The sequence below is a fragment of the Oryctolagus cuniculus genome, chromosome 18, assembly GCF_051225735.1.
Source record: "Oryctolagus cuniculus isolate XC-2025 breed Fujian yellow rabbit chromosome 18, ASM5122573v1, whole genome shotgun sequence".
Taxonomy (NCBI): Eukaryota; Metazoa; Chordata; class Mammalia; order Lagomorpha; family Leporidae; genus Oryctolagus; species Oryctolagus cuniculus.
Genome location: NC_142884.1, coordinates 10,303,891 through 10,327,414, shown reverse-complemented (window position 1 = coordinate 10,327,414; position 23,524 = coordinate 10,303,891). Strand labels below are relative to the sequence as shown.

The 23,524-nt window shown below is 42.0% G+C and overlaps 1 protein-coding gene and 1 pseudogene across 1 annotated transcript; both read left to right on the top strand.

Annotated features, from left to right (window-relative positions):
- The first annotated feature begins 2,927 nt into the window (after positions 1-2,927).
- ORYCUNV1R1622 (vomeronasal 1 receptor oryCunV1R1622) lies at positions 2,928-3,779 on the top strand. Its single transcript, NM_001167309.1, is given in 1 exon segment — positions 2,928-3,779. A coding segment is annotated over 1 exon segment (852 nt).
- Positions 3,780-20,934: 17,155 nt separating this feature from the next.
- Positions 20,935-21,882, top strand: ORYCUNV1R-PS1537 (vomeronasal 1 receptor oryCunV1R-ps1537 pseudogene; annotated as a pseudogene).
- The last annotated feature ends 1,642 nt before the right edge of the window (positions 21,883-23,524 follow it).

Here is a 23,524-nt window from a genome sequence, read left to right as displayed (position 1 = left end):
TCTCTCATTCTTGTTTGCTTGTGTATTTTTGTGCATATCTATTTGTATATACAGACAAAATGAATATATATTTAGTATTTTTATATAGACAAAATGAATTAGAAACAGGTCTATGTATTGATCTGCCAGTCTTTCTTTATGTTAACTGTCAGTGAACAATAAGAATTTTGCTTTGTTTATAGTTCATATCTCCTAATATCCAACATCATATCTGTTAAATTAAAAATCCTATATAACAGAATTTAGTTTACAGATATCAGAAATTGTAAAAAGAATGGATAGCACAGGAATGGAATCATGTGTGATTTTTTATTATCCTCTGTTGTGGAGTGTTTGGCAGAGTTTCAGTGCTCTGAGGGATGACTGTGTAGAATGTTCGTGAGTATGAGTTTGCTCTTGCCAGCAATGCCAAGTAAGAGAGCATAAAAAGGTATGAGCTGACAGGTGAGCAGACTGACCTTGGCTTCAGTCCCTCAGTTGGACACTTCCTTGTTCCTAAGACTGATAGCCACATTTTTCCAGAAACTCCTTGATTTGCTTCCTTGTAAAGCCCTTCAGCAGACTCAGCCAAAAGAGATCCTACTAGAGTTTGGAATGGTAGCAGTGGGACTTTGGACTTCTTTCATTTAATATTAAGTCATCGGACTCAGTGTAGCTCCCCATGGGCTACAGCTTCCCACTCATATTCCCCCAGGGCCTCCAGGGCCCCCAGGGCCATGCATGTACCCAGGGCTGCAGTTCCCTCAGTGTTGGTGCTACTCTGACACTTCTGCAGGTTCCCCCACACAGACCAACCTTGATCAACCACCCAGGGCCTGTGGATGTTCCCAGCAGCTCCCCCCTGCCCTCCTAGTGAGTGCTCCACAGAGCTGTGTTTGGAGACCTGCTCTGTCCTCCTGGGTGCCCTTTTTAGACTTTGAAGTACCTACTACATTTTCTTTTCTTTTTTTGAGGTTTATTTAAATATTTTTTCAAAGATTTATTAATTTTTATTTGAAAGTCAGAGTTACACAGAGAGAGAGTGTCAGAGTGAGAGTGAGAGAGAGAGAGAGAGATAGAGAGAGGTCTTCCATCAGATTTTTCACTCCCCAGATGGCTGCAATGGCCGGGACTTTGCCAATCCAAGGCAGGGCCAGCAGCTTCTTCCAGTTCTTCCACATGGGTGCAGAGGCCCAAGGACTTGGACCATCTTCTACTACTTTCCCAGGCCATAGCAGAGAGCTGGAAGTGGAGAAACCGGGTCTCAAATCTGTGCCCATATGGGATGTAGGCACTTCAGGCCAAGGCAGTAATCTACTGTGCCACAGTGCCAGCCTTTAAGATTTATTTAAATATTTAAAGGCAGAGTTAAACAGAGGAAGAGGGTGGTAGGGAGAGAGAGAGAGATCGATCCTCCACCTATTGGTTCACTCCCTGCATTACCACATGATGCAAAATCTGGAGCTGTGCTGACCCAAAGCCAGGAGACAGGAGATTCCTCCAGGTCTCCCATGTGGTTTCAGGGGCCCAAGGACTTGAGCCATCTTCTACTGTGTTCGCAGGCCATAGTAAAGAGCTGGATTGGAAGTTGAATTGCCAGGACTCCAACCGGCGCCCATATGGGATGCTGGTACTGCAGGAGGCAGCTTTACCTGCTGTGCCACAGTGCCAGCCTCGATTAATTTTATTTTTGATTGGCATAATACATGAGTGTTTAAAACTAGCCTGAAATTAAATCTTAAAAATGTTCTGGTTTGAAATAATTGTGAAGGCAGTGTGAATTCTAAGAAAGGAGTGCAAACACACTACTCTTCATGCATTAGGAGTAGAATATTCTTCAGAAAGGTGAGACTGTGTACTTGGGTTTAGCCATAACAAGCAGTCTTGTTCTCTGAAGAAAGCATCTCAAGCAAATTTTTCATTCATAGATGCCAACGCGTCCTCGTGCAGTAGACAAGAAAGTAGGATGTGAGTATTTGATGTCCACCGTCTCCATATCATGTATAACTATACTCTGACATTCAAAGGATGCCTGAAGTTCAGTCCCTGGAATTACCACAGTTGGGTCTGAAATATAGAAGATTTGAACATTTGTCCACCTGTCTCCTAGAGCTGTTAATCATCATATTCTTCAACAAACTCCATTTTTTCATAATTTCAGAATATAATCTGGATATTTTTCATAGGATGTCAAATTAACCTAATTAAACTATCTATAAAATTAACAACATCATTGAGATAATGTTACCAAGTGATGCAACTTATAGCTTTATTCTAATATGTCAGATTTGTATCGCTGTCATGGCAAACTCATTGCTCTTCATGATATATACATACACCTTTGTAATTGAGCCTCATCTGAAGAAACCCATAGACTGGATTTTCATGCATCTGACAGTAGTCAATATTTCAACTATAATGATCCAGTCAATACCAGAACTCATGTCATCCTTTGGAATCAAAAATTTGTTTAATGATACTGGTTGTCAAACATTTCTGTATGTATCCAGAGTGATTTGAGGTCTTTCCATATGTACTACCTTTCTTCTAAGTGTATTTCAGGCCATCACTGTCAGTGCCAGTCATTCTAAATGGGCATGGCTGAAATCTAAACTCTCCAAGTGAATTTTCCCCTCTACTCTTTTATTGTGTCATCAACATGCTGATCTATATTCATGTCATTGAAAGTGTAAGAGCCAAATAGAATTTCACTGTGGTCATTCAGAGATATGTTAATGAATATTGTCAATCCAGGAATATTGGAAACCAAGAATCAAGGTCATTTATAAGTATCATAGTGATTCATGATGTATTTTCCAGAAGATGTCAAATTATCCTAATTAAAACATCTAAACATCATTGAGATAATGTCACCAAGTGACACAATTTATAGCTGTTTTTTAATATGTCAGATTTTTATTGGTGTCTTGGCAAATTCATTTCTCTTCATGATCTATATTTACACTCTCCTAATCGAGCCTCATCTGAAGAAGCCCATAGATTCCCTTTTCATGCACCTGACAGTGGTCAATATTGTAACCATTGTATTCCAGTCAATACCAGACATCATGTCATCATTTGGAATCAAAGGTTTCTTAGATAACACTGGCTGTCAAACTTTTCTGTACACAAACAGAGTCACCCGGGGTCTCTCCATCTGCACCACCCCTCTCCTGAGTGCTTTTCAAGCCATCACCATCAGTCCCAGTCATTCTAAATGGGCGTGGCTGAAATCTAAGCTGTCTACCTGGATTTTCCCTTCTTTCCTTTTCTTCTGGATCATCAACATGCTGATCTACATCCACATCATTGAAACTATAAGAGCCAAATTGAATTTCACTATGTTTGGTCAGGGATATGTTAATGCATATTGTCAATCCAGGAAGCCCAAAGCCCTTGATTCAAGGTCATTTATAAGTATTTTGGTGATTCACGATGCAGTGTTCTTGGCACTGATGATCTGGTCCAGCCTCTACATGGTGTGGATCCTCTACAGACACCGCAGGAGGGCCCAGCACATTCACACCTCCAGCCTCTCTTCCAAGACATCTCCAGAAAACAAAGCCACCCACACAATCCTTTGGATGGTATTTTGCTTTGTGTTCTTTTATTTGTCAAACAACTGCTTGACCTTTTATGGAATTTATGCATCTGAGAAAAATGCAAGGTTGGAGGGTATTGGTGGAATTTTATCATCATGCTACCCAACATTTTGCCCCTTTTTTCTGATGAAACATAACAAAATTATTCTCAAACTGACTTCCTTCCTTTCAAATATGAGAATGACCTTTTGTCCATGAGCTTTCAGTGGCTGATCTGACATCGTCTTCAACAGAGGAGTCTCCATCAAGTTTTATATGAGGAAAAGAAGCCACAGGGCCCTGGGGCACTTGAAATAGGGCTAGTTTGAGTGGAACTATGCATATCATTTTAAAACATTCATGTGTTGGAATGTTAATGTGAATCAAAATGTATTAATCTTCACATAGATTGCACAGTTCAGTAACATTATGGGTGAAATGAATGTGTTTTGTATCATTAAGCTAATTTTATCTGCTTGATTTTGTCCTTTTGAATTTTGAATTTTGTCCTTTTGAGTTACTAGAAAATACAAAATCATATTTGGGATTACCTTTTATTTCTGTTAAACTGTGTCATTCATAAAGTCTTTCCTTAACTACTCAATAAATAACACTGACCTTGCATATTTTAGGGACTCAGCTAGAGGCTGAATGTGCCACAGTGACCCTAAGGTAAAATCAAGTAAAGAGAACACTAAAGAATGGCTATGATGCAGGAAAGATAGTTGTGTCTGTGAAAAGTGCTGTGAAAACAGAGGTGATTAAGAGGATGTGAAGCTGTGGGAGATTCAATACTTAATATTGAGTACAATGCAGGGGCACCTCCCAGCATCTGTGTAAATCGATCCATAATGATCCCCTCCCCTTCTTATTCTGATGTATTTATTATTTGGATCCAATCGATTGGGATGTCAGTGAGAAGTGTCTCTACATTTAAATACTCATCAGCAGGGGCCTGATTCTTTCTCATAGCTCCATGGTGCACTGCTTTGCAGTATATTTACTTCGCAAAACCTTTCAACCAGCATCAGTTTTTTCTCAGTATCATCACTCACATCTCAAATTCTCTGTCCTACTTACTCAGTGGTCAGTTCCAGTCCCCAGGGACAGAGGTGAACTGGTGACTGTAGCTTGAACCTTTGCCTGTATCTTTGTTTGCAAGGCTAAGGAATTCCACCTCGCCTGTCCAAAGACTCCAAGACTTGGATTCCAATCTTTCAAGAACTCCCTTTTTAAAGCAGCACAGTACGTGGCAGTTTCTCTTGCTCTATGAATGTTCACTGTGTCCACACCCAGGCTCCAGCACCCAGATCCAGACCAGCACAGCTGCCGTCACCCCTCACCCCTCCCTGGCTGTGCCCCGTGGTGTCTACTCTGGACAAATGACCCCACCACCGTGCCTGTCAGGTCTCTCGCTCACGCCCATTGGTCCCAGGCGTCCCTACTGAGTGGCCCCTACATTCACAGAGGAAATCATGCAGTTGCTGAGGCTCTGTCCTGTGTCTCCAGTGGCTGCTGAGAGCGCTGAGGACTGTCCTGCTCAGGCTTCTGGCTGCTCAGGTGAAATCGCCACTTCTGGGTCAGCTGATGCTCCCGCCCCTGAGCCTCTCAGGAGGCTCCACAGAGGATGCATAGCAGTGACGTCAATGATGGACCCGTACGTTGTCGCCCAGGCGAGGCAGTGTGGAAGTCCTTTTTGTCTAGGGCTTTGCTGAGACCACCTCTGCCCTTGGTAAAAATCCCAATTCACAAGTTATTTCCAGCGCAGAGCTAATTCATAGGAAATCCCTGGGTGAGGGTAACCTCACTGAAATTTCCTGCATGCGTGCCCTGCACATCCACGGGTTCTCCCCAGGCTGCCATTTTGACAGAATCTGGTGGACTTGGAGGCTGAGAGCGTAGACATGGATTTTCTCAGGCTTGTGAGGCTGGCATCTGGGATGAGGGCGCCAGCGTGGCTGGGCCGTGGGAGCGCTCTCCCCCTGGCTGCTGGTGGCCATCTTGTCGCTGTGCCCTCCTGGGGAGAGGGGGAGCTCTGGTCTCCTCCTCTTGAGGAACAGAACTCTGATGGGGCCAGAGCCCCCGTCACGGCAGCCGTCACTTTCCTTCCTTCGAGACCTCATCTGCAAATACAGTCACACGTGGCCCAGGGCCATCAGCGTTTGCATTTCAGGGCAGTACTCAGTCTGTGACACACACACACACACACACACACACACGTCGTATTGACAACTGGAAACCTCCATACCTCTTGAATATATCTTTTTATAGCACCGCTTAGGTGTTTTTTTGTGGGTAAAAGTGGCTTCCTTTTTGAGTGGTTTCTGCCTCATGTTCCTCAGGTGACAGATGATGAGTGAACCAGGTCGCATGCAGTGCAAATCTGCGGGCTTCTTCCCCCGCCCCCTGAAACCCATGAGCATTGGTTTTGATTGTGTCTGATGCCACTCGTCTGATCATCTCCAAAGTGGCAGAATCTGAATTCAGCCCAACCAGGTTCAGAATGCATTGTGCTTTCAAAACAAAATGGTAAAATTCTAGTAAAATGCTACCTACAAGATGTTTCTCCCCCACAACTTGTAAGGATTTTTACAACTAGGATCTTGAGTATTTGCCTTACACAATTCTCCTTTCTACTGATGTCATTGATGGGCTTCAACAAAGCTCTTCAGGTCCTGCATCGTGGTTCACTGAATGTTTCCTGTGTTTCTGGTTCAGGAAGGGTTTTTGCAGTATTCAGCTGATTCTGTCTTTGTTTTAGAACTCACAGAAGAATAAATCATTATTTTTGGAGGTTTTTTTTAACAGATGTGTTAATTTCTTTAATGGTCATTCAACTTTCCTGTTTTTGACTGTTCACTCTGCTTTATGTTTTAATTTTTTTTGGAGGATCAGAAACACACAGATAGACAGACCATCAAATACTCCTACCTGCATGTTCTTACCCCAGATGCCCACAGCACCCATTACCAGACCTGGGTGAAGGTGGATCCAGGAATCAGGCCAGGTCTCCTACGTGGGTGGCAGAAACCCATTTACTGGAGTCATCAGCTACTCTCTCAAAGCGTGTGCATCAGGCTGAATCCATAATGGGAATCCCCAGAGCTGGGTTTGGACTTAGACCCTGGATGCAGGATGTCTGCATGCCAAGTGACATCTTCACTGCCAGGCCACACACCCAGCCCTGTCAGTTTTGTATTAGGTACAAATTTTGGTTTTGGTGTTTTGTATTTACCAAGTGGTAGCATTGCCTCAACCCTTCGATGGCACTGGTTGTCATATAACACACATGTGTGAACTGAAATAACTCTAGGTGACTGTGTGAATATGGGAGTCATTAAACTTCATGAGCATTGAGTGTGTTTCACAGAAGATGCATCCAGGAAGTTCCATGAAGTTTCAGGATGAAAAATGGAAGATTGCAATCTAGGCAAAAATTAAATCCGTACACAACTGCTGCTGTTGATGTGTCACCACACATACAAGTTTTGCTGGAACCACATAGTGGATATAAGGATTTCTTTAAACTGTTAAAATTTGGTCATCAATATGAAGAGAACAGATGCTATGCATTCCATACTTCCAACCACACTTCCAACACTCCCTGGCTCCACCCCGCCCCAGTACCCATCCCTTCCTCCCTGTACTTCATTAATTTTGCAGAAACATAGTTTTAATCCACTCTGTAGTCACAGACTCATTTCACCATTAATCATAATACTCAGTAAGCAGTAAGTAGGAAGATTTGGCTGGCCTGTGGATTAGCAGGTAAGTGGCAGTCTACAGCAACCACTTGATCCTGGCTGCTCCACTTCCAATAAAGTTTCCTGCTAACAGGCCTGGGAAGAACAGAAGAATATGGCTCATGTTCTGGGGCCCCTACACCCATATGGGGAACCCAGAGGAAGCATGCTAATTTCTCATAGCTTAATGTCTTCTTGGTTCATTTATGTTGTCATAAATGGCAGGATCAATTCTTAACAAATCATCCCTTTTTATTTTTCATTGACATACACTAATTGCACGTATTTATGGAATACAGTGTGATAGTTCAATACAGTTATATATTGGTGCTGTGAATAGTAGGTTAGGCCTATGCTTATGGCACTGGCATCCGATTTGGGTGACAGTTTGAGTCCCAGTTGCTCCACTTCTGATCCAGCTCCCTGCTATTGCATCTGAAAAGCAGTAGAAGTGTGTCCAAGTGCTAGGGCCCTATTACCCATGAGGGAGACCTGAAAAAGCTCCTGGCTTCAGATTTGGCTAGCTCTGGCCATTGGGGCCATTTGTGGAGTGAACCAGCAGATGCAAGATTTCTCTCTGTCTTTCTTTGTGTCTGTAACTCTGTCTCTCAAATAAATAAATAAATAAATATTTGTCTCTGTCTCTTTCTGTCTGTAACTGTCTCTCAAATAAATAAATAAATCTTTAAAACAATAATGGGTTGGTTTCTTCCATTTCTCTTTCAATGACGTAACATCCTGAGTGTTCCAAGTGAGTGATGTGCAGTTGGAACCCATGCATGCCTCTCTGTCACTGCTGCTGGAGTGACACCAGTGGCAGTTACACTGTCTAGTGCCTGCTGGAGTCCACCTTGCCTACCCCAGGGTTCCTGGGCATTGGTCCTCTTTCTTCCATAGTTTCTTTTTCACTATCTTCCAGCATTTTGCAGTTCAGATGCATTTCCTGGGACAACACTCAGTGTTCTCCATGAGCCCCTAACATTGGTGCTTTACCCTGAGAGGAACTTTCAGAGAGATGAGAGAAATTGGCTGAGTTGGAGCAGGTAGATTTTCATTACTGCCTTATAAGGGTGGTGATCCCCACCTGGGGAAATGGTCTTTCCTCCACTGGTTCCTTTCTGTCCCTCTGGAACAAGCAGAGGTGGATGCCTCCTGGATGGCCTTCCACCTTCCCTCTGCCCATCATGCTCTTCTCCTTAATCAGTACAGGTTGAAAACATATTATTGCTCCATCCTCCAGGTTCAATAAAGGTTGCAGTGTTAGTTGTCCTTTCCTTCCAATGTGCTGTGTATTTTCCCTTAACCTTTTGTGAAGTTAAACAGATACTCAGCAAATTATGCAATTCCATGTTTTCCCATACAAACAACACCCAGAACAAGAAACAGCACCAGCCACATCCAGAAACCCAATGGCCTCCCCATCACCACCCAGTAAGTAGGTCTGCTGCCTGCATTGTGACAGTTCCTATTGTAATTATTTCCATTTGCAAAAAAAATTTAAAAAATTTATTTATTTACTTGAAAGAGTTACACAAATTGAGAAGGAAAGACAGAGAGAAAGAGGTCTTCCATCCGCTGGTTCACTGCTCAAATGGCCACAACACCTCGAGCTGTGCTGATCCAAAGCCAGTATCCAGGAGCTTCCTCCAGGTCTCCCACAAGGGTGTAGAGGCTCAAGGACTTGGGCCATCTCACACTGCTTTCTCAGGCCACAAGATAGAGCTGGATCAGAAGTGGAGCAGCTTTGATCAAACCTGTGCCTGTATGGGATGTCAGCGCCACTGGTGGTGGCTTTACCCACTATGACACAGCACCTTCCCCAGCATGTGACTTTTATCTGGGTGTGGGTATTGAATTCTGAAATGGAGCTGTTCCCTTCTGAGCACAGGTGCAGCCTCTATGGAGGGCTGTGGGCTAGAAATTCAATAAATGTATAGGAAATCAGCCAAGGCTAATGAGTAGCTTGGGAGAAAGAGGGACATGTTTATTTTAAGAGCAGGTGGTAATACCATTGGTTGAACTCTTAACACAGAATTATTCTTAGGTGTTTAAATCCAATTGAAAATTGATCCCTGTTAGAAATAATCGGAATAAGAGAGAGAGGAGATTTACAGTTTGGCACATGTTCCCTTGGACTTACCCCTAAGGGTAAAGCTAAAAACTTGCCATGGGACTCCAAATCCCATTAAGTTGGCAGGTACCAATGACATCTTAGTAGTTAAAGTGATGGGTTTAAATTCATAACTGATCATAAAGATAGGAGTGTCACTGGATCACATAAATAAGACCAAGTGTCTGCTAATAATAATGGATAGGATTAAAAAGGAGAGAATGATCCAACGTGGGAAATGGGCCACACAGCAGACTCATAGAATTACAAATGCCCTAAATAGCACTCTAGTCTCAGAATCAGTACTTAAGATATTTGGGTCTGGCTAAAAAGCCCATGAGAGTATTTTAGGCATGGAAAGCCGAGACACTGTGGCAAAAAATGACCTACATGAAAGATCTCTGTGAGTGAGATCTTGGTGGAAAGAAGGAGCCATCAAAGAAGAAGCTACCTTTCTCTGAAGGGAGGGGAGAACTTCCACTTTGATTATGGCCTTGTTTAAATAATGTCAGAGTTTGTGGACTTAAGAGGCTTCCATAGCCTTGACAGCTCATGACAAGTGTTCTGGTGATCACTGTTGTCATAAGTGAGAGTGTCAATTGTTAAATTAACAACAGGAGTCACTGTACACTTGTCCCCCATGTAGAACCTCTGTCCTTAATGTGTTATACTATGAAAACAGTAAAACTCGTCTTCAGACAGTACTTTATACTTTGTGTGTCTGTGTGGGTGCAAACTGTTGTATTCTTTACTTAGAGTTGGTCTTCTGTCTATAAAGATGATTAAAAATGAATCTTAGTGAAGAATGGGATGGGAGGGGGAGTAGGAGGTGGGATGGTTTGTGGTGGGAGCATGTGTATGGGGGGAAGAACTGCTATAATCCAAAAGTTGTACTTATGAAATTTATATTTATTAAATAAAAGTTTTCTATAAAAAATTTTTTAAAAGGAGCAGGTGGAGGTGTTCACAGTTACCAACAGAGTTCTATTAACCAAGCTGCTTTGCATGTATATATTTCATTTTCTCACTGCCTGTAGTCTGCATCCTGTGTTAGGTGGAAGGTCTGGAAGGTTCTGGGAGGAAGGTCATTCTTACATGGAGTCACACACATTTTAATAGACAGGTGGAGTCCACAGCAATCCATGGGTGCCCAGCACCAAGAAGTGCCTGTGGTGGTTGTGGTGAGGAGTTGCGAGGGCAGGTTGGGGGAGGAGTGAGCATATTTTCTGGACTCAACACCAGGGCTTGATCAAGTCACGGGCTTGGGTGATTGCCACCAGCTGTGTAGAGACAAACTTCTGATAACATGTGTCGGCCTGAATTCTACTTTCTGAAGTTTGCTCAGCTAGGGAAAACGCAGCCACAAGCACCGGTCTCTCATGTGGGTGCAGGGCCCAAGGATCTGGGCCATCTGCTACTGCTTTCACAGGCCATAGCAGAAGCTGGATCAGAAGTGGAGCAGCCAGGTCTCAAACTGGCGCCCATATGGGATGCCAGCACTGCTGGCAGTGGCTTTTACCAGCTATGCCAGAGCACCAGCCCCTATAGGATACTTTTTTAAAAAATTTAACATTGATGACTATATTAGGCAACACAGTTTCAAGTAATTCCAACTAATATAGTCTTAAATTACAAAGAAACTTGAAGGCACAAATGGTAGAATGGAAGACGAGTACTCTGTATTGATGGTGTTTGTTACACGTAGGATTTCTTTTCTCTTTTAGATGATTAGAAGCCAGCACTACAGTAGAGTTGATGCCAGATGACAGAGTTGTTTTTGAGTGGTTTCTGCCTCATCTTCCTCAGGTGACAGGTGATGAGTGAACCAGGTCACATGCAGTGTAAATCTGGGGAACTCTTCCCCCGCCCCCTTGAAACCTATGAACATTGGTTCCCTTTGATTCTGTCTGGTGCCATTTGTCTGATCACCCCCAAAGTGACAGAATCTGAATTCAGCTCAAGTAGGTTCAGAATGCATTGTGCTTCCAAAAACAATGGTAAAATCCTAGTAAAATGCCACCTACAGGATGTTTCTTTCTTGCCCATTGTCTGGATTTTTGCAACTAGGATCATGATTACTTGCCTTACACAAGTCTTTTTTTTTTTTTTTTGAGAGGCAGAGTTAGACAGTGAGAGAGAGAGAGACAGAGAGAAAGGTCTTCCTTTTACTGTTGGTTCACCCTCCAATGGCCGCTGCGCCCAGCGCGCTGCGGCCAGTGCACCACACCGATCCAAAGCCAGGAGTCAGGTGCTTCCTCCTGGTCTCCCATGTGGGTGCAGGGCCCAAGGACCTGGGCCATCCTCCACTGCACTCCCGGGCCGCAGCAGAGAGCTGGATTGGAAGAGGAGCAACCGAGACAGAATCCAGCGCCCTATACCGGACTAGAACCTGGGGTGCCAATGCCACAGGTGGAGGATTAGCCTAGTGAGCTGCGGCACTGGCCACAAGTCTTCTTTTTACTGATGTCTTTGATGGCCTTCAAACAAAACTTTTCAAGTCCTTCATCGTGGTTCACTAAATGTTTCCTGTGTTTCTGGTTTTCAGAAGGGTTTTTGCAGTCTTCAAGTGATTCTATCTCTATGTGTTTTAGAACTCATACAAAAAAGTCATTATTTTTGGAGATATTTTAAATAATTATGTTGATTCTTCTTAGATTTTTGTTCAACTCTTCTGTTTTTCTCACTGAATATTTTATAAGTTATAATTTTTATTTTTTTGGGAGGGTCAGAGAGACACAAAGAGAAATATACAAATATTCCTACCTGAAGGTTCTGTCCCCCAAATGCCTACAGCACCTAGTTACTGGGCCTGGGTGAAGCTGGGAACCAGGAACTCAAGCCAGGTCTTCTGCATGGGTGGCAGAAACCCATTTATTTGAGTTACAGCTGCTCCCTTCAAGTGTGTGCATCAGAATGAAGCCATAATTGGAAGCCCCAGAGCTGGGATTTGGACTTAGATACTTGGTTACAGGATGTCTGTATCCCAAGTGGTATCTTCACTGCCAGGCCAAACACCCACCCATGTCAATTTTGCATTAGGTACATTAGTAATTTGTATTTACCAAGTAGGAGCATTGATTCAACCCTTCCATGGCAACTGGGTGTCATATACCACATATTGTGAATCAAAATAAATCACCATGACTAGATGAATATGGGAATGCAAAAAGTGGGAAGACTTAGGCTAGCATTTTCATGTAGTGGGGTAAGCCATGGCCTGCAGTGCCACATCTCATGTGGCTGCCAGTTCGAGTCTCAGCTAATGCACTTCAGATCCATTTCTCTGCTAATGTGTCTGGATGAAACAGCAGAATATGGCCCAAGTTCTTGGGGCACTGCACCCACTTAAAGGACCCAGTTAAAGTTCCTGGCTCCTCGCTTCTGCCTGGCTCGGCCCTGGCCTTTGTGTACATTTGGGAGTGAACCAGCAGATGGAAGACCACTGTTTCTCTTTCTGCCTCTGCCTCTCCCTGTCTGTAACTCTTTCAAATAAATAAAAGTTAAAAAAAAGAACACCACAGTTTCACAGGTGTTTAAACCTGTGCTAACTGACAGTTGTATTTCAAAGTGACCATTTCATTCCTCTACATTTCTATTCTCAATTAACTGCCACATATCAGATATGATCTTAATACAGGTATTATCTTTGTATATGGAAATTAATAAAATTTAATAAGTGGTATAAAATGATACAATGATAAAAGTGAAAAAAATCCCACACCACAGTGGGAATCATCAGCCTTTTTTACTCATGAACAGAAAAACAACCCAAAACAACACAGTGATGTCAGAAATGTGAACAAGACACTTAAAACCATAGAACAATAATTCCCACAGAACTCAAAATCCTCGTGTTTCTCCAGCACACATGAGGCAATTGGTAAAAGCAACTGTGCAGTGAACACAAGATTCAAGAGTTTAATTCATTTAGATACCTGTGATCTGAATACAGGTATAATGAGATATGGACTAGAAATAAATATTTTTAAAATTATTTATAGAAAGAATTACAGAGACAGAGGTCTTCCATCTGCTGGATCACTTCCCAAATAGCCACAATGGCCAGGGCTGTGCCAGGCTGAAGCCAAGAGATGGAGTTTCTTCCAAGTTCTCCTACATGGGTGTAGGAGCCCAAGCACTTGGGCCATCTTCTGCTGCTTTCCCGGGCACATCAGCAGGGAGCTGGATGGAAAGTAGAACAGTAGGGATTGGAACCAGTACCCATATGGGGTGCTGGTGCCACAGGTGGCAACGTTACCTTCCATGCCACAGCATCAGCCCCAAAATAAATCATTGAATAGAAAAATTACTCATTTCTCACTTCTTAATACATTCATCCTGAAGAATAGTATTTTTACATATGCTCTTAGAGAAAGTAAACTAAAATTCCTTCCTCTGAAATCCATTATGTAAACAAATGTCAGGTTTGGAATATCTTGGGGTTCTGGCCTTTCGTAGCCCCCAGACATGAGACAGAATAAGGAGATGGAGCCCGAGCTCGAGAAAGACAGGTGCTTTTACTGAAGCAAAGAGTGGGGACAGTCTGTTCTTGTGAAGAGGCTGTGCACAGGGCATGTGTAGGGCTGGGTTTTTATCTGGCTGAAGAGTGAACTTTGGGCCAGCACTGTGGCACAGTCAGTTTATCCTCTGCCTGTGGCCCTGCACTGGCATCCCTTATGGGGCCCAGTTCTCATCCTGGCTGCTCTTCTTCCAATCCAGGTCTCTGCTATGGCCTGGAACAACAGTGGAAGATGGCCCAAGTGCTTGGGCCCCTGCACTTGTGTGGAAGTCATGGAAGAAACTCCTGGCTCCTGGCTCCTGGCTTTAGATCAACAAAACTCTTCCTGTTGCAGCCATTTGTGGGGTGAACTTCTGTATGGAAGACCTTTTTCTCTGTCTCTCCTTTCACTGTCTGTAACTTTACCTCTCAAGTACATAAGTAAAAACTTAAAAAAAAAAAAGAGAGAGAGAACTTGCTGCCAGTGGGGAAGGAGGCTTGCTACCAGTAAGAAGTAGGGGGCTTTTCAGAATCACCTTATCTGTTTCACAAGCTGCTCCCTGTGTCTTGTCTGTCAGCTTTTTTGTGAGGAATCAGGGGGAGACTCAGCAATACTTCTGCATCGGTGTCTCTGGTGTGAGGGAGGAAGTGAGGGAGAGTGACATTTGTCAACTATTTTCCTTTAAGTGTGAAGATTGAAATAGAACCCTGTAAGAAAACAATGGTACTAGAACAAGTACAGCAGGGGACAGTATTGTGTGCAGAAGGTTAATCTCCTGGTTTTAAGCCAGCATCACCCTGAGTGTCAGCTGCCTCAGGTTCAAAGCAACTTCTTTGTAACTTTCCTGAGAAAACAGAAGAGGTTGGCCCAAGCACTTGGGCCCAAGCAATTCCATGAGGATGGAATTCCTGGCTCCAGCCTGGCCCAGCCTGTCATTTTGGCAATGGGCAATGAACCAGCAGATGAAAGATAATCTCTCATTCTGCCTTTCAAATAAATAAATAATTTTTTTAACTTTTATTTAATGAATATAAATTTCCAAAGTACGACTTATGGATTACAATGGCTTCCCCCCCATAACGTCCCTCCCACCCACAACCCTCCCCTTTCCCACTCCCTCTCCCCTTCCATTCACATCAAGATTCATTTTCGATTATCTTAATATACAGAAGATCAGCTTAGTATACATTAAGTAAGGATTTCAACAGTTTGCTCCCACACAGAAACATAAAGTGAAAAATAATAGATGATTTTTTTAAATGATGATGAAATCAGATCAGACCTATTGTCATGTTTAATCCCAGTGAGAGTCAAGTTGGGAGTTGATAATTTCTTTTTTTTTTTTTTACAGAAGATCAGTTTAGTATGCATTAAGTAAAGATTTCAACAGTTTGCACCCCCATAGAAACACAAAGTGAAATATATTGTTTGAGTACTCATTATAGCATTAAATCTCAATGCACAGCATATTAAGGACAGAGATCCTACATGAGGAGAAAGTGCACAGTGACTCCTGTTGTTGACTTTACCAATTGACACTCCTGTCTATGGCATCAGTAATCTCCCTATGCTCCAGTCATGAGTTTCCAAGGCTATGGAAGCCCTCTGAGTTCACCGACTCTTATCTTGTTTAGACAAGGTCATAGTCAAAGTGGAGGTTCTCTCCTCCCTTCAGAGAAAGGTGCCTCCTTCTTTGAAGACCTGTTCTTTCCACTGGGATCTCACTCACAGAGATAAATTTTTAAATAATAAATTCCCCAAAAAGACATTAACAGGATTCATAGAGGGGAAAACAAATTCTAAAAAATAACTGCAAATTGGAGAGAGAAAATAAAGTCAAGCATCATTCTTGAATAAGAACATTCAGAAACCAATAGTGAGATCATGATTGCCAGCAGCTGTGTGGAGATGAACTTCTGGTGACATCATCCTGAAGTTTACTTTCTGATGTTCAGCTTGGGAAAACTCAGCCCCAAACGCCTGCTTTGCACTCATGGTTCATTGTGCATCTGGGAGGGTGATTTGGAACTCTCCTGGGGGCATCAAAGTGATGACAATAAACAAGGTGATGGAGGTGTCAGCAGGTGACAAGATGACCGGTGTCCACAGGGAGGAGACGTCCAGCCCACCCGGGCCTGATCCACAGTAAGTTTTGGGCAGCTCAGCCTTTCCAGGACACCACCAGTAAGGACCCTTTACCCTTAGCCTGGGGGTGGGAGGGCAGCGAGGCCTCTCCCCGCTGCCTGCTCACACCGCATCCTTTTGTTGTCTTCAGATTCATCCTTCCAGCATTTTCTGTGAACTTTACCTGTATGTTCTTACTTTTCTTGTCATCCCTCCATTTTTTTCACTTCTTCATTCTTTTTATTCTCAGTATCTGAAGCTCTCCAGATCTCTCATTGATCTATCCACTGAGTGGAGTGTTCTTCACTTCTGCCCTAAGCTCTGCTCTTCGGTATGTACCTGGATGTTTATGGCATTGGAATGAGTGTGCCTCTAGTTTCATTCTCTAATTTCCTTTCTTGTTTTGCTGCGATTTTCTTTTGCTTTTACAGCATCATTCTGTTTCTAGTTATTACCTTCATTTCAAATTAATGTATACACATTTTAATTTAAAAAGTTTTTAGTCACATTTAGACCAATTAATATCATTTCTAATTAGGTATTTTCCTTTATGAACTGTGACATTTTTCATGTCTGTGTTATGTAAAGAGTATCAATCTTTAATTTTTAGAAATCTAAATATCTTATACTGACTTTGTTCTCAGTAACCTTGAAGCATTCTCAAATCGTTTAAGTAATTTAGTCATTGTCTCTATGAATATCTTTCTTAAGACTGACACTCAAGGATAAAAGGCTGCTAATTTCTTTGCAAAGATATTAATATTATTCTCTTTTTAAAAGTAGACCCTTGCAAATGTATGAATAAAAGTGGAAATAGCAGATATTTTTATTCATATCCAAACTCACAACAAGAATTTTTATTATTTAAGCATTATATGATAGCATTGGCATTGCAGATTTTTATCATGCAAAGTGAAGCCTTTTTTTTTTTGCTCTAAGATGTAAATTAAACAATTTGTATATATTGAATAGAGCAGAGTATTTCATGTATCAGTGGAAGTTTGGATTTATTTTTTTCTTTATACTACAACTGTGGTTAATCTTACACCTATCTTCATAATGCTAACTTTACCCCTCACTTTCTCTTTGTTCTACTGCATGGTATAATGTAGGACAAAGCATTCAGAAAGCACACTTCCTTTACAGAAATTAAAATATCCTTTTGAGGTAGTATAAACACATGTCTCATCTGCTAAAGTTAGATTGCCATCACTTCACCAAGTGCTTAAGTAAATTGTCAAATTCAGAGGAAATTGAAATTCAGCTTCTTTGTAATGTTGATAATAGCAAAAGATTTAGAGTGGAAAGAAGTTGAAAGAGTTCAAGGGGGCTGGCACCTTGGCTCACTTGACTAATCATCCACCTCTGGCACTGGCATTCCATATGGGCACTCTGTTCTAGTCCCGGTTGCTCCTCTTCCAGTCCAGCTCTCTGCCGTGGCCAGGAAGAAGTACCAGGCTCCTGGCTTCGGGACGGTGAAGCCCCAGCTGTAGTGGCCATTTGGGAAGTGAATCAATGGAAGGAAGACCTTTCTCTCTGTCTCTCTCTCTCACTGTCTATAACTCTACCTGTCAAAATAAAAAAAAAAAAAGAAGAAATAGTTCAAGATGTGTAAGGTACTAGGTACCTTCAAAAGTCTTTTTTTAAAGATGTATTTATTTATTTATTTTAAAGAGTTACTCAGAGAGAGAAGGAGAGGCAGAGAAAGAGAGAGAGAGAGAGAGAAAGAGAGGGAGAGAGAGAGAGAGAGGTTTTCCATTGCTGGTTCACTCCCCAGATGGGCTGAAATGGTAGGAGCTGAGCTTATCTGAAGCCAAGAGCCAGGAGCTTCTTCCAGGTCTCCCACATGGGTGCAAGGACTTGGGATATCTTCTACCACTTTCCCAGGTCATAGCAGAGAGCTGGATCAGAAGTGGAGCAATCAGTTCTCGAACTGGCGCCCAAATGGGATGCCAGCATTGCAGGCAGTGAATTTAGCCGCTATGCCACAGTGCTGGCCCCTCAGAAGTCTTAGTAGTTTCTGAGCCTCTGTTTTTTCTTTTGAAATGATTCCCACCTTACCCTTGCTATGTGGGTAATTCTCTTGGTCTGTTGCTAGACTCATTTTGGAGAGCACTGAATTCACTTTAAAATGAATTTGAGTAGGTTTTTCTTCATTGGACTTTTGGAGTAGATGGTCCCATCTCTATACTTTTAAGGCTTTATTATGTGTTGCTATCAGTGTTGTGCTCACTATATTATGTGATTAAGAGACTACTCTTCTTCTGTCTATAGGAGCAGTTTGTAGACATTGTTTATTTGTCACCATTGAAGTATTCTTTAAGAATCCTGGTGGAATGATATTTTTTCACGGGGAACTTTGCACATTTGTGACTATCAATAATTCTAATGTATTTTTGGTGAGTCATGTTTTCTGGGGATTTTTCCATATGTCTCAACTCCAAATTTATTGGCATAGTCACAATATCATCGTTTAAAATATTTTTAAGTTCTCTGTTCTGATTTTTAACATTTTAAGTCGGGTATCATTGGTGTCTTTTCTTTAAGAAGTGCTACCAGCTCTCTAGAGGTTTGGTAATTTTGTTATTCTTCAGAATAACTGAATTTTGACTTTATGTTTCCATAATGCATTTCACAATACTCAAAGGTTTTTTCACTTTGTTCTTACCAAGAAATTTTTTTGGAAGTTAGTGAAAAATCAATGATAATATAAAGTATTCTTTCCTTTTTAAAATTCATTATAATTCTGTTAAGAAAATTGTTCTGTTAAGTTAAACTCTTGCACTTTGTTCTCATTCAGTTCAGTGTTTGCTGTATGGCTGCATAGATTACATGGTGCACGTTCTAGTGAAAATGAGGTTGGGCATTTGATAGAGACGCATGTGTTGGTCCCTGCAGTAGGTGCAGAGAATGAACTGAGCTGCTCAACTTCTTTGTTGTCTGACTCCCCTTTTGCTTGGTGGTTCTGAAATTGCATTGCCTTTGCTTACATGTCTTACTACAATGGTGGATTCCCCTCCATGTTCTGATCCTTTCATGTGTCTGCACGTTTAGTGTTGATTCTCACAGATTTACAGCCTTCGTTATTGTCATGTGCGCTTCATTATATCTGGATTTTTTGTTCCATAAATTTTGTTTTTCAGTGTTATTTGACAGGCACCTGCTTTCTGTGGCTTAGTTTGTAGTTTGTCATGTTCCTTTATTTGGACTTTGTCTTTCTTCTTTATTGGACTTGTTTCTTTTACAAATGTTGTAATGGTCTTGAAATCTCATGCTTCTGATATTTAGTGGACACACCTTATGTCTACTGGTCAACATTGGCCCCGTGTATCATACACCATTCAATCATTTTTGAGCTATGTGTGCATTTGTACTTATATGGATGCATTTGACGGTACATATTTGGGTTGTGGTATTTTTGACTCTTGCATTCTCTGCCTTCTGTGATTTTAGTCTGCTTTCAGCTTTGTTGTGGTATAATTGATAGATGAAAGCCTATTTGATAGCTAAAACACTGGGATGACTTGACATACATTTGATATGAGTACTACAACTATGATAATTAGCATACCATTCACCTTCCATAGAAACCTTATGTGTTGGTGAGAGCATTTTAAGAGCTAAGTTGTGAGCAAATGTCCATAATATAGTACATTATTATCAAGTATATTCCACTCATATTGCAGCAGCTATCCAGAAAGTATTCATCTTCTAACTGCAAGGTTGTACCCTTTCACTAACATCCCTCTCCCCTACCTTATCACTCCTGAGAATCTCCTTTCCTCTGTTTCTCAAACTTTGATCTTTTATAGTCCATATAGAAGTGAGATCATAACTAGAAATCTATATAGAAAAGAACGGTAATGAGTGCACAACAAAGACAACTGAGAAGAGTAAGTCTCTGAGAGAATGATATAGGCAACAACTCCAAAAATCAACAAACACAGATATTAAAGTTATTAATTTAGAAGTCACCCTCATTGACCGCCATACCATTCCTGTTCTTATATTTGTGAACCAATTCACTCTGTTTCCCCTAAAAGTGTTCAAAATATGTTTGGGCCAAAATGCTTATCTTACATGTGCTGCAGGGAGCACAACTCAGTGATGATTTGCTAGTCTGGGCTCAACTGTCATGTGACTTCTTCTTGGGGCCCAAAAGTTCTGTGGTGTGGACTGTCCTCTGCATTGTGGGAAATTTAGTGCATGGTGGGAAATTTAACAGCAATCTTGGCCTATGCTCACTGTGTGACAGGAGCTCTGCTCCAAGTGTGAGACCAAATACGTCTCCAACCACTGCTGGTTGGATGATGGGAGGAAAAAAGCCGCACTTGAAAACTCCATGCTATATTTCTGTATTTTAAAAATGAACTATATATTTAGAGTGTCATAATAAGAGAGTGATTAAATGTTCCTTGTCTTGAAAGAATTGTGTCTGCAAGCTAAATTGCAAGAAATAAGTTCAGATATTCATAGTACTATACATATATCAGACGTTGTGTTTTTTAGAAAGGTTAAGATATACAGATACCATTAGAGGGAAGAAGCATTCTAATGCTCTGAAGAAAAAAATAACTTTTAATGTAATTTGTTATTCACAGAGGCCAGAATGCCCTCTTGGACTATACACTAGAATGTAGGATGTGAGCATCGGGTTTCTGCCTTCTTCATATAACCTACTTCCGTAGTCTGAGGTTCAAACACTGCCCACAATTCTACTTCTGGAAGTGTCACAGCCAAGACTGAAACAGAAAGCTTGACCATTTGTACTCCCTCTATAACACTGAACTGTCAGTCTTCACATTCTTCAAAGGTTCCTTGTTAAAAACATCATGTCACAGTATAATCTATTTATTTTTCAGTGGATGCCAACCTTACATAACTGAAACGTCATTGACATGTTTCCAGGTGAAACGATTTTGAGCTTTTTTCTCATAGCTCAGATCTTTATTGGTGTCATGGCCAACTTGTTTCTCTTCATGATCTATATTTATGCCTTCCTAATGCAGCCTCAGCTGAGGAAGCCCATAGATTCCATTTTCATGCACCTGACAATGGTAAATATTGTGACCATCATGTTCCAGTCAATACCAGACATCATGTCATCCTTTGGAGTCAAACGTTTCTTAGATAATACTGGCTGTCAAACTGTTTTTTACATCTACAGAGTTGCCCGAGGTCTCTCCATCTGCACCACCTCTCTCCTGAGTGCATTTCAAGCCATCACCATCAGTCCCAGTCATTCTAAATGGGCATGGCTGAAATCTAAGTTGTCTACCTGGATTTTCCCCTCTTTCCTTTTCTTCTGGATTATCAACATGCTGATGTACATCCCCATCATTGAAACTGTAAGAGCCAAATGGAATTTCACTGTTGTTGGTCATGGATTTGTTCATGCGTACTGTCAAACCAGGCAGCCTGGAGTTCAGCAGGCATGGTCATTTATAAATGTTATAGTGATGCGTGATCTCTTGTTCATGGCACTTATGATTATGTCCAGCCTCTACATGGTGTGGCGCCTGTACAGACACCACAGGAGAGCCCGGCACATCCACAGTTTCAATCTCCCTTCTCAGACGTCTCCAGAAAACAGAGCCACCCACACTATCATTTGTCTGGTATTCTGCTTTGTGCTATTTTATTGTTGCAACAACTTTGTGACCCTTTATGCATTTTATAGACCTGAGAAAGACTCAAGATTGGTGGGCATTACTGGAATTTTATCATCATGCTACCCAACATTCTGCCCATTTTTGCTGATGAAAAATAACAAAAATATTCCCAAATGGACTTCTTCCCCTTCAATGATGAGAATGCCTTTTTCTCCAAGAGCTTTCCTTGGTTGATCTGACATCATTTACCACAGAAGAGTCAATAAAATTTTATGAGGGAACAAAGGCAGGTGATCATGGAACCAGTCTCACTTGAAGTATTTGGTCCATTTCAAAAACACATTTCAAAATGTTTAATTGAATCAATATATAAATTTCCCAATGAGTACCTGTTTATGTTATCCTTTGGGTGAAATTAATGTATTGTCTATCATTAAAGCTAATTTCCTCTGCTTTTAATGCACCTACTTCAAAATGCAAAATTGTATTTGGTGCTTGCCTCATCTTTCTGTTCAGCTGTGCTGCTTGTAAGAACTTCCTTATTCAATCAACAAATCTTAATACCCAGGTCTCATTTTTCAGGGACTTGGCTAGAGGTTAGATGTGCATCAAGTGACCTAAAGAGATAAAACACAGGAATTTTTAGAGAATGGGATGCAGGAAATATAATGTTCCTGTGTAAATAACTCAGAAAACAGAGCTGATGAAGAGGATGGGAAATCTTTGAGGTTCATCATTTAAAAGACAATGAAATGCAGGGGTGTCTCCCAGCATGTGCATAAATCCTTCCATAAGATCCCCTCCCCTTCTCATGACCATATCTTTGTTATTAGGACCAGTCCTTTGTGCTGTCCTGGAGTCATGTGCTGCAGTTAAATACCCACCAGCATGGCCTGAGGCTTTCCCAGTGGTTGGGTTGTAGAGACTTTCAGTGTATTTACTTCACAAAATCTTTTTAACCAACATACTTTTTCCCATTTTCATCTCCCCCACCTTTTTTTTGGACAGGCAGAGTGGACAGTGAGAGAGAGAGGCAGAGAGAAAGGTCTTCCTTTTCTGTTGGTTCACCCCCCGGTGTACCACGCTGATCTGAAGCCAGGAGCCAGATGCTTCTCCTGGTCTCTCAGGTGGGTGCAGGGCCCAAGGACTGGGGCCATCCTCCACTGTGCTCCCGGGCCACAGCAGAGAGTTGGACTGGAAGAGGAGTGACCGGGACAGAATCTGGTACCCCGACCAGGACTAGAACCCGGGGTCCCGGCACCACAGGCGGAGGGTTAGCCTGTTGAGCTGTGGCGCCGGCCCTCATGTCCCCTATCTTAAAGTCTTTCCCAATTGTGCAGTGTTCCTCAGGAACATAATCCACGTGTTCTGCAGCTTGAACCCTACCTAGCACATGACTTTGTCCCCAGGGCTGATGGATTTCACCTCACATCGCCATTAGATTCCCAGGGTTCGATTCCAGTGTTTCAGGAGCACAGTTCCACTCTCTTCAGTTTTCTGTAGTTCAAAACATTATCTAGTGCCAGAAAGAGGCTCTTCCTAAGCAGAAACTCAGTTTATTACACGGGCTTTTAAAATCTGTGCTTTATCCTGCTGTGTCAGGGTGACATTTGGAAATACCCCTCAGCGACTTTCAACTAAGAACTGGTCCAGCGCTTAGTGGTGGTCTGTCCTCCACCATTGTCTCTTTCTGCCCCGGGATTTCTCTGGTCCTGAGCAGATGTGGCTGCCTCCTGGACAGTTCTCCACGTCATCCTCTGCCCTCGTCATGGTTTCATTACCTTGACCAGTGCAGTTTGAAATAGTCTTTTCCTTGAATTACCAAATCCAATTCTGGTTTTGTGACTGGCCGTCCTCTCCTTCAGAAGTAGTTTTG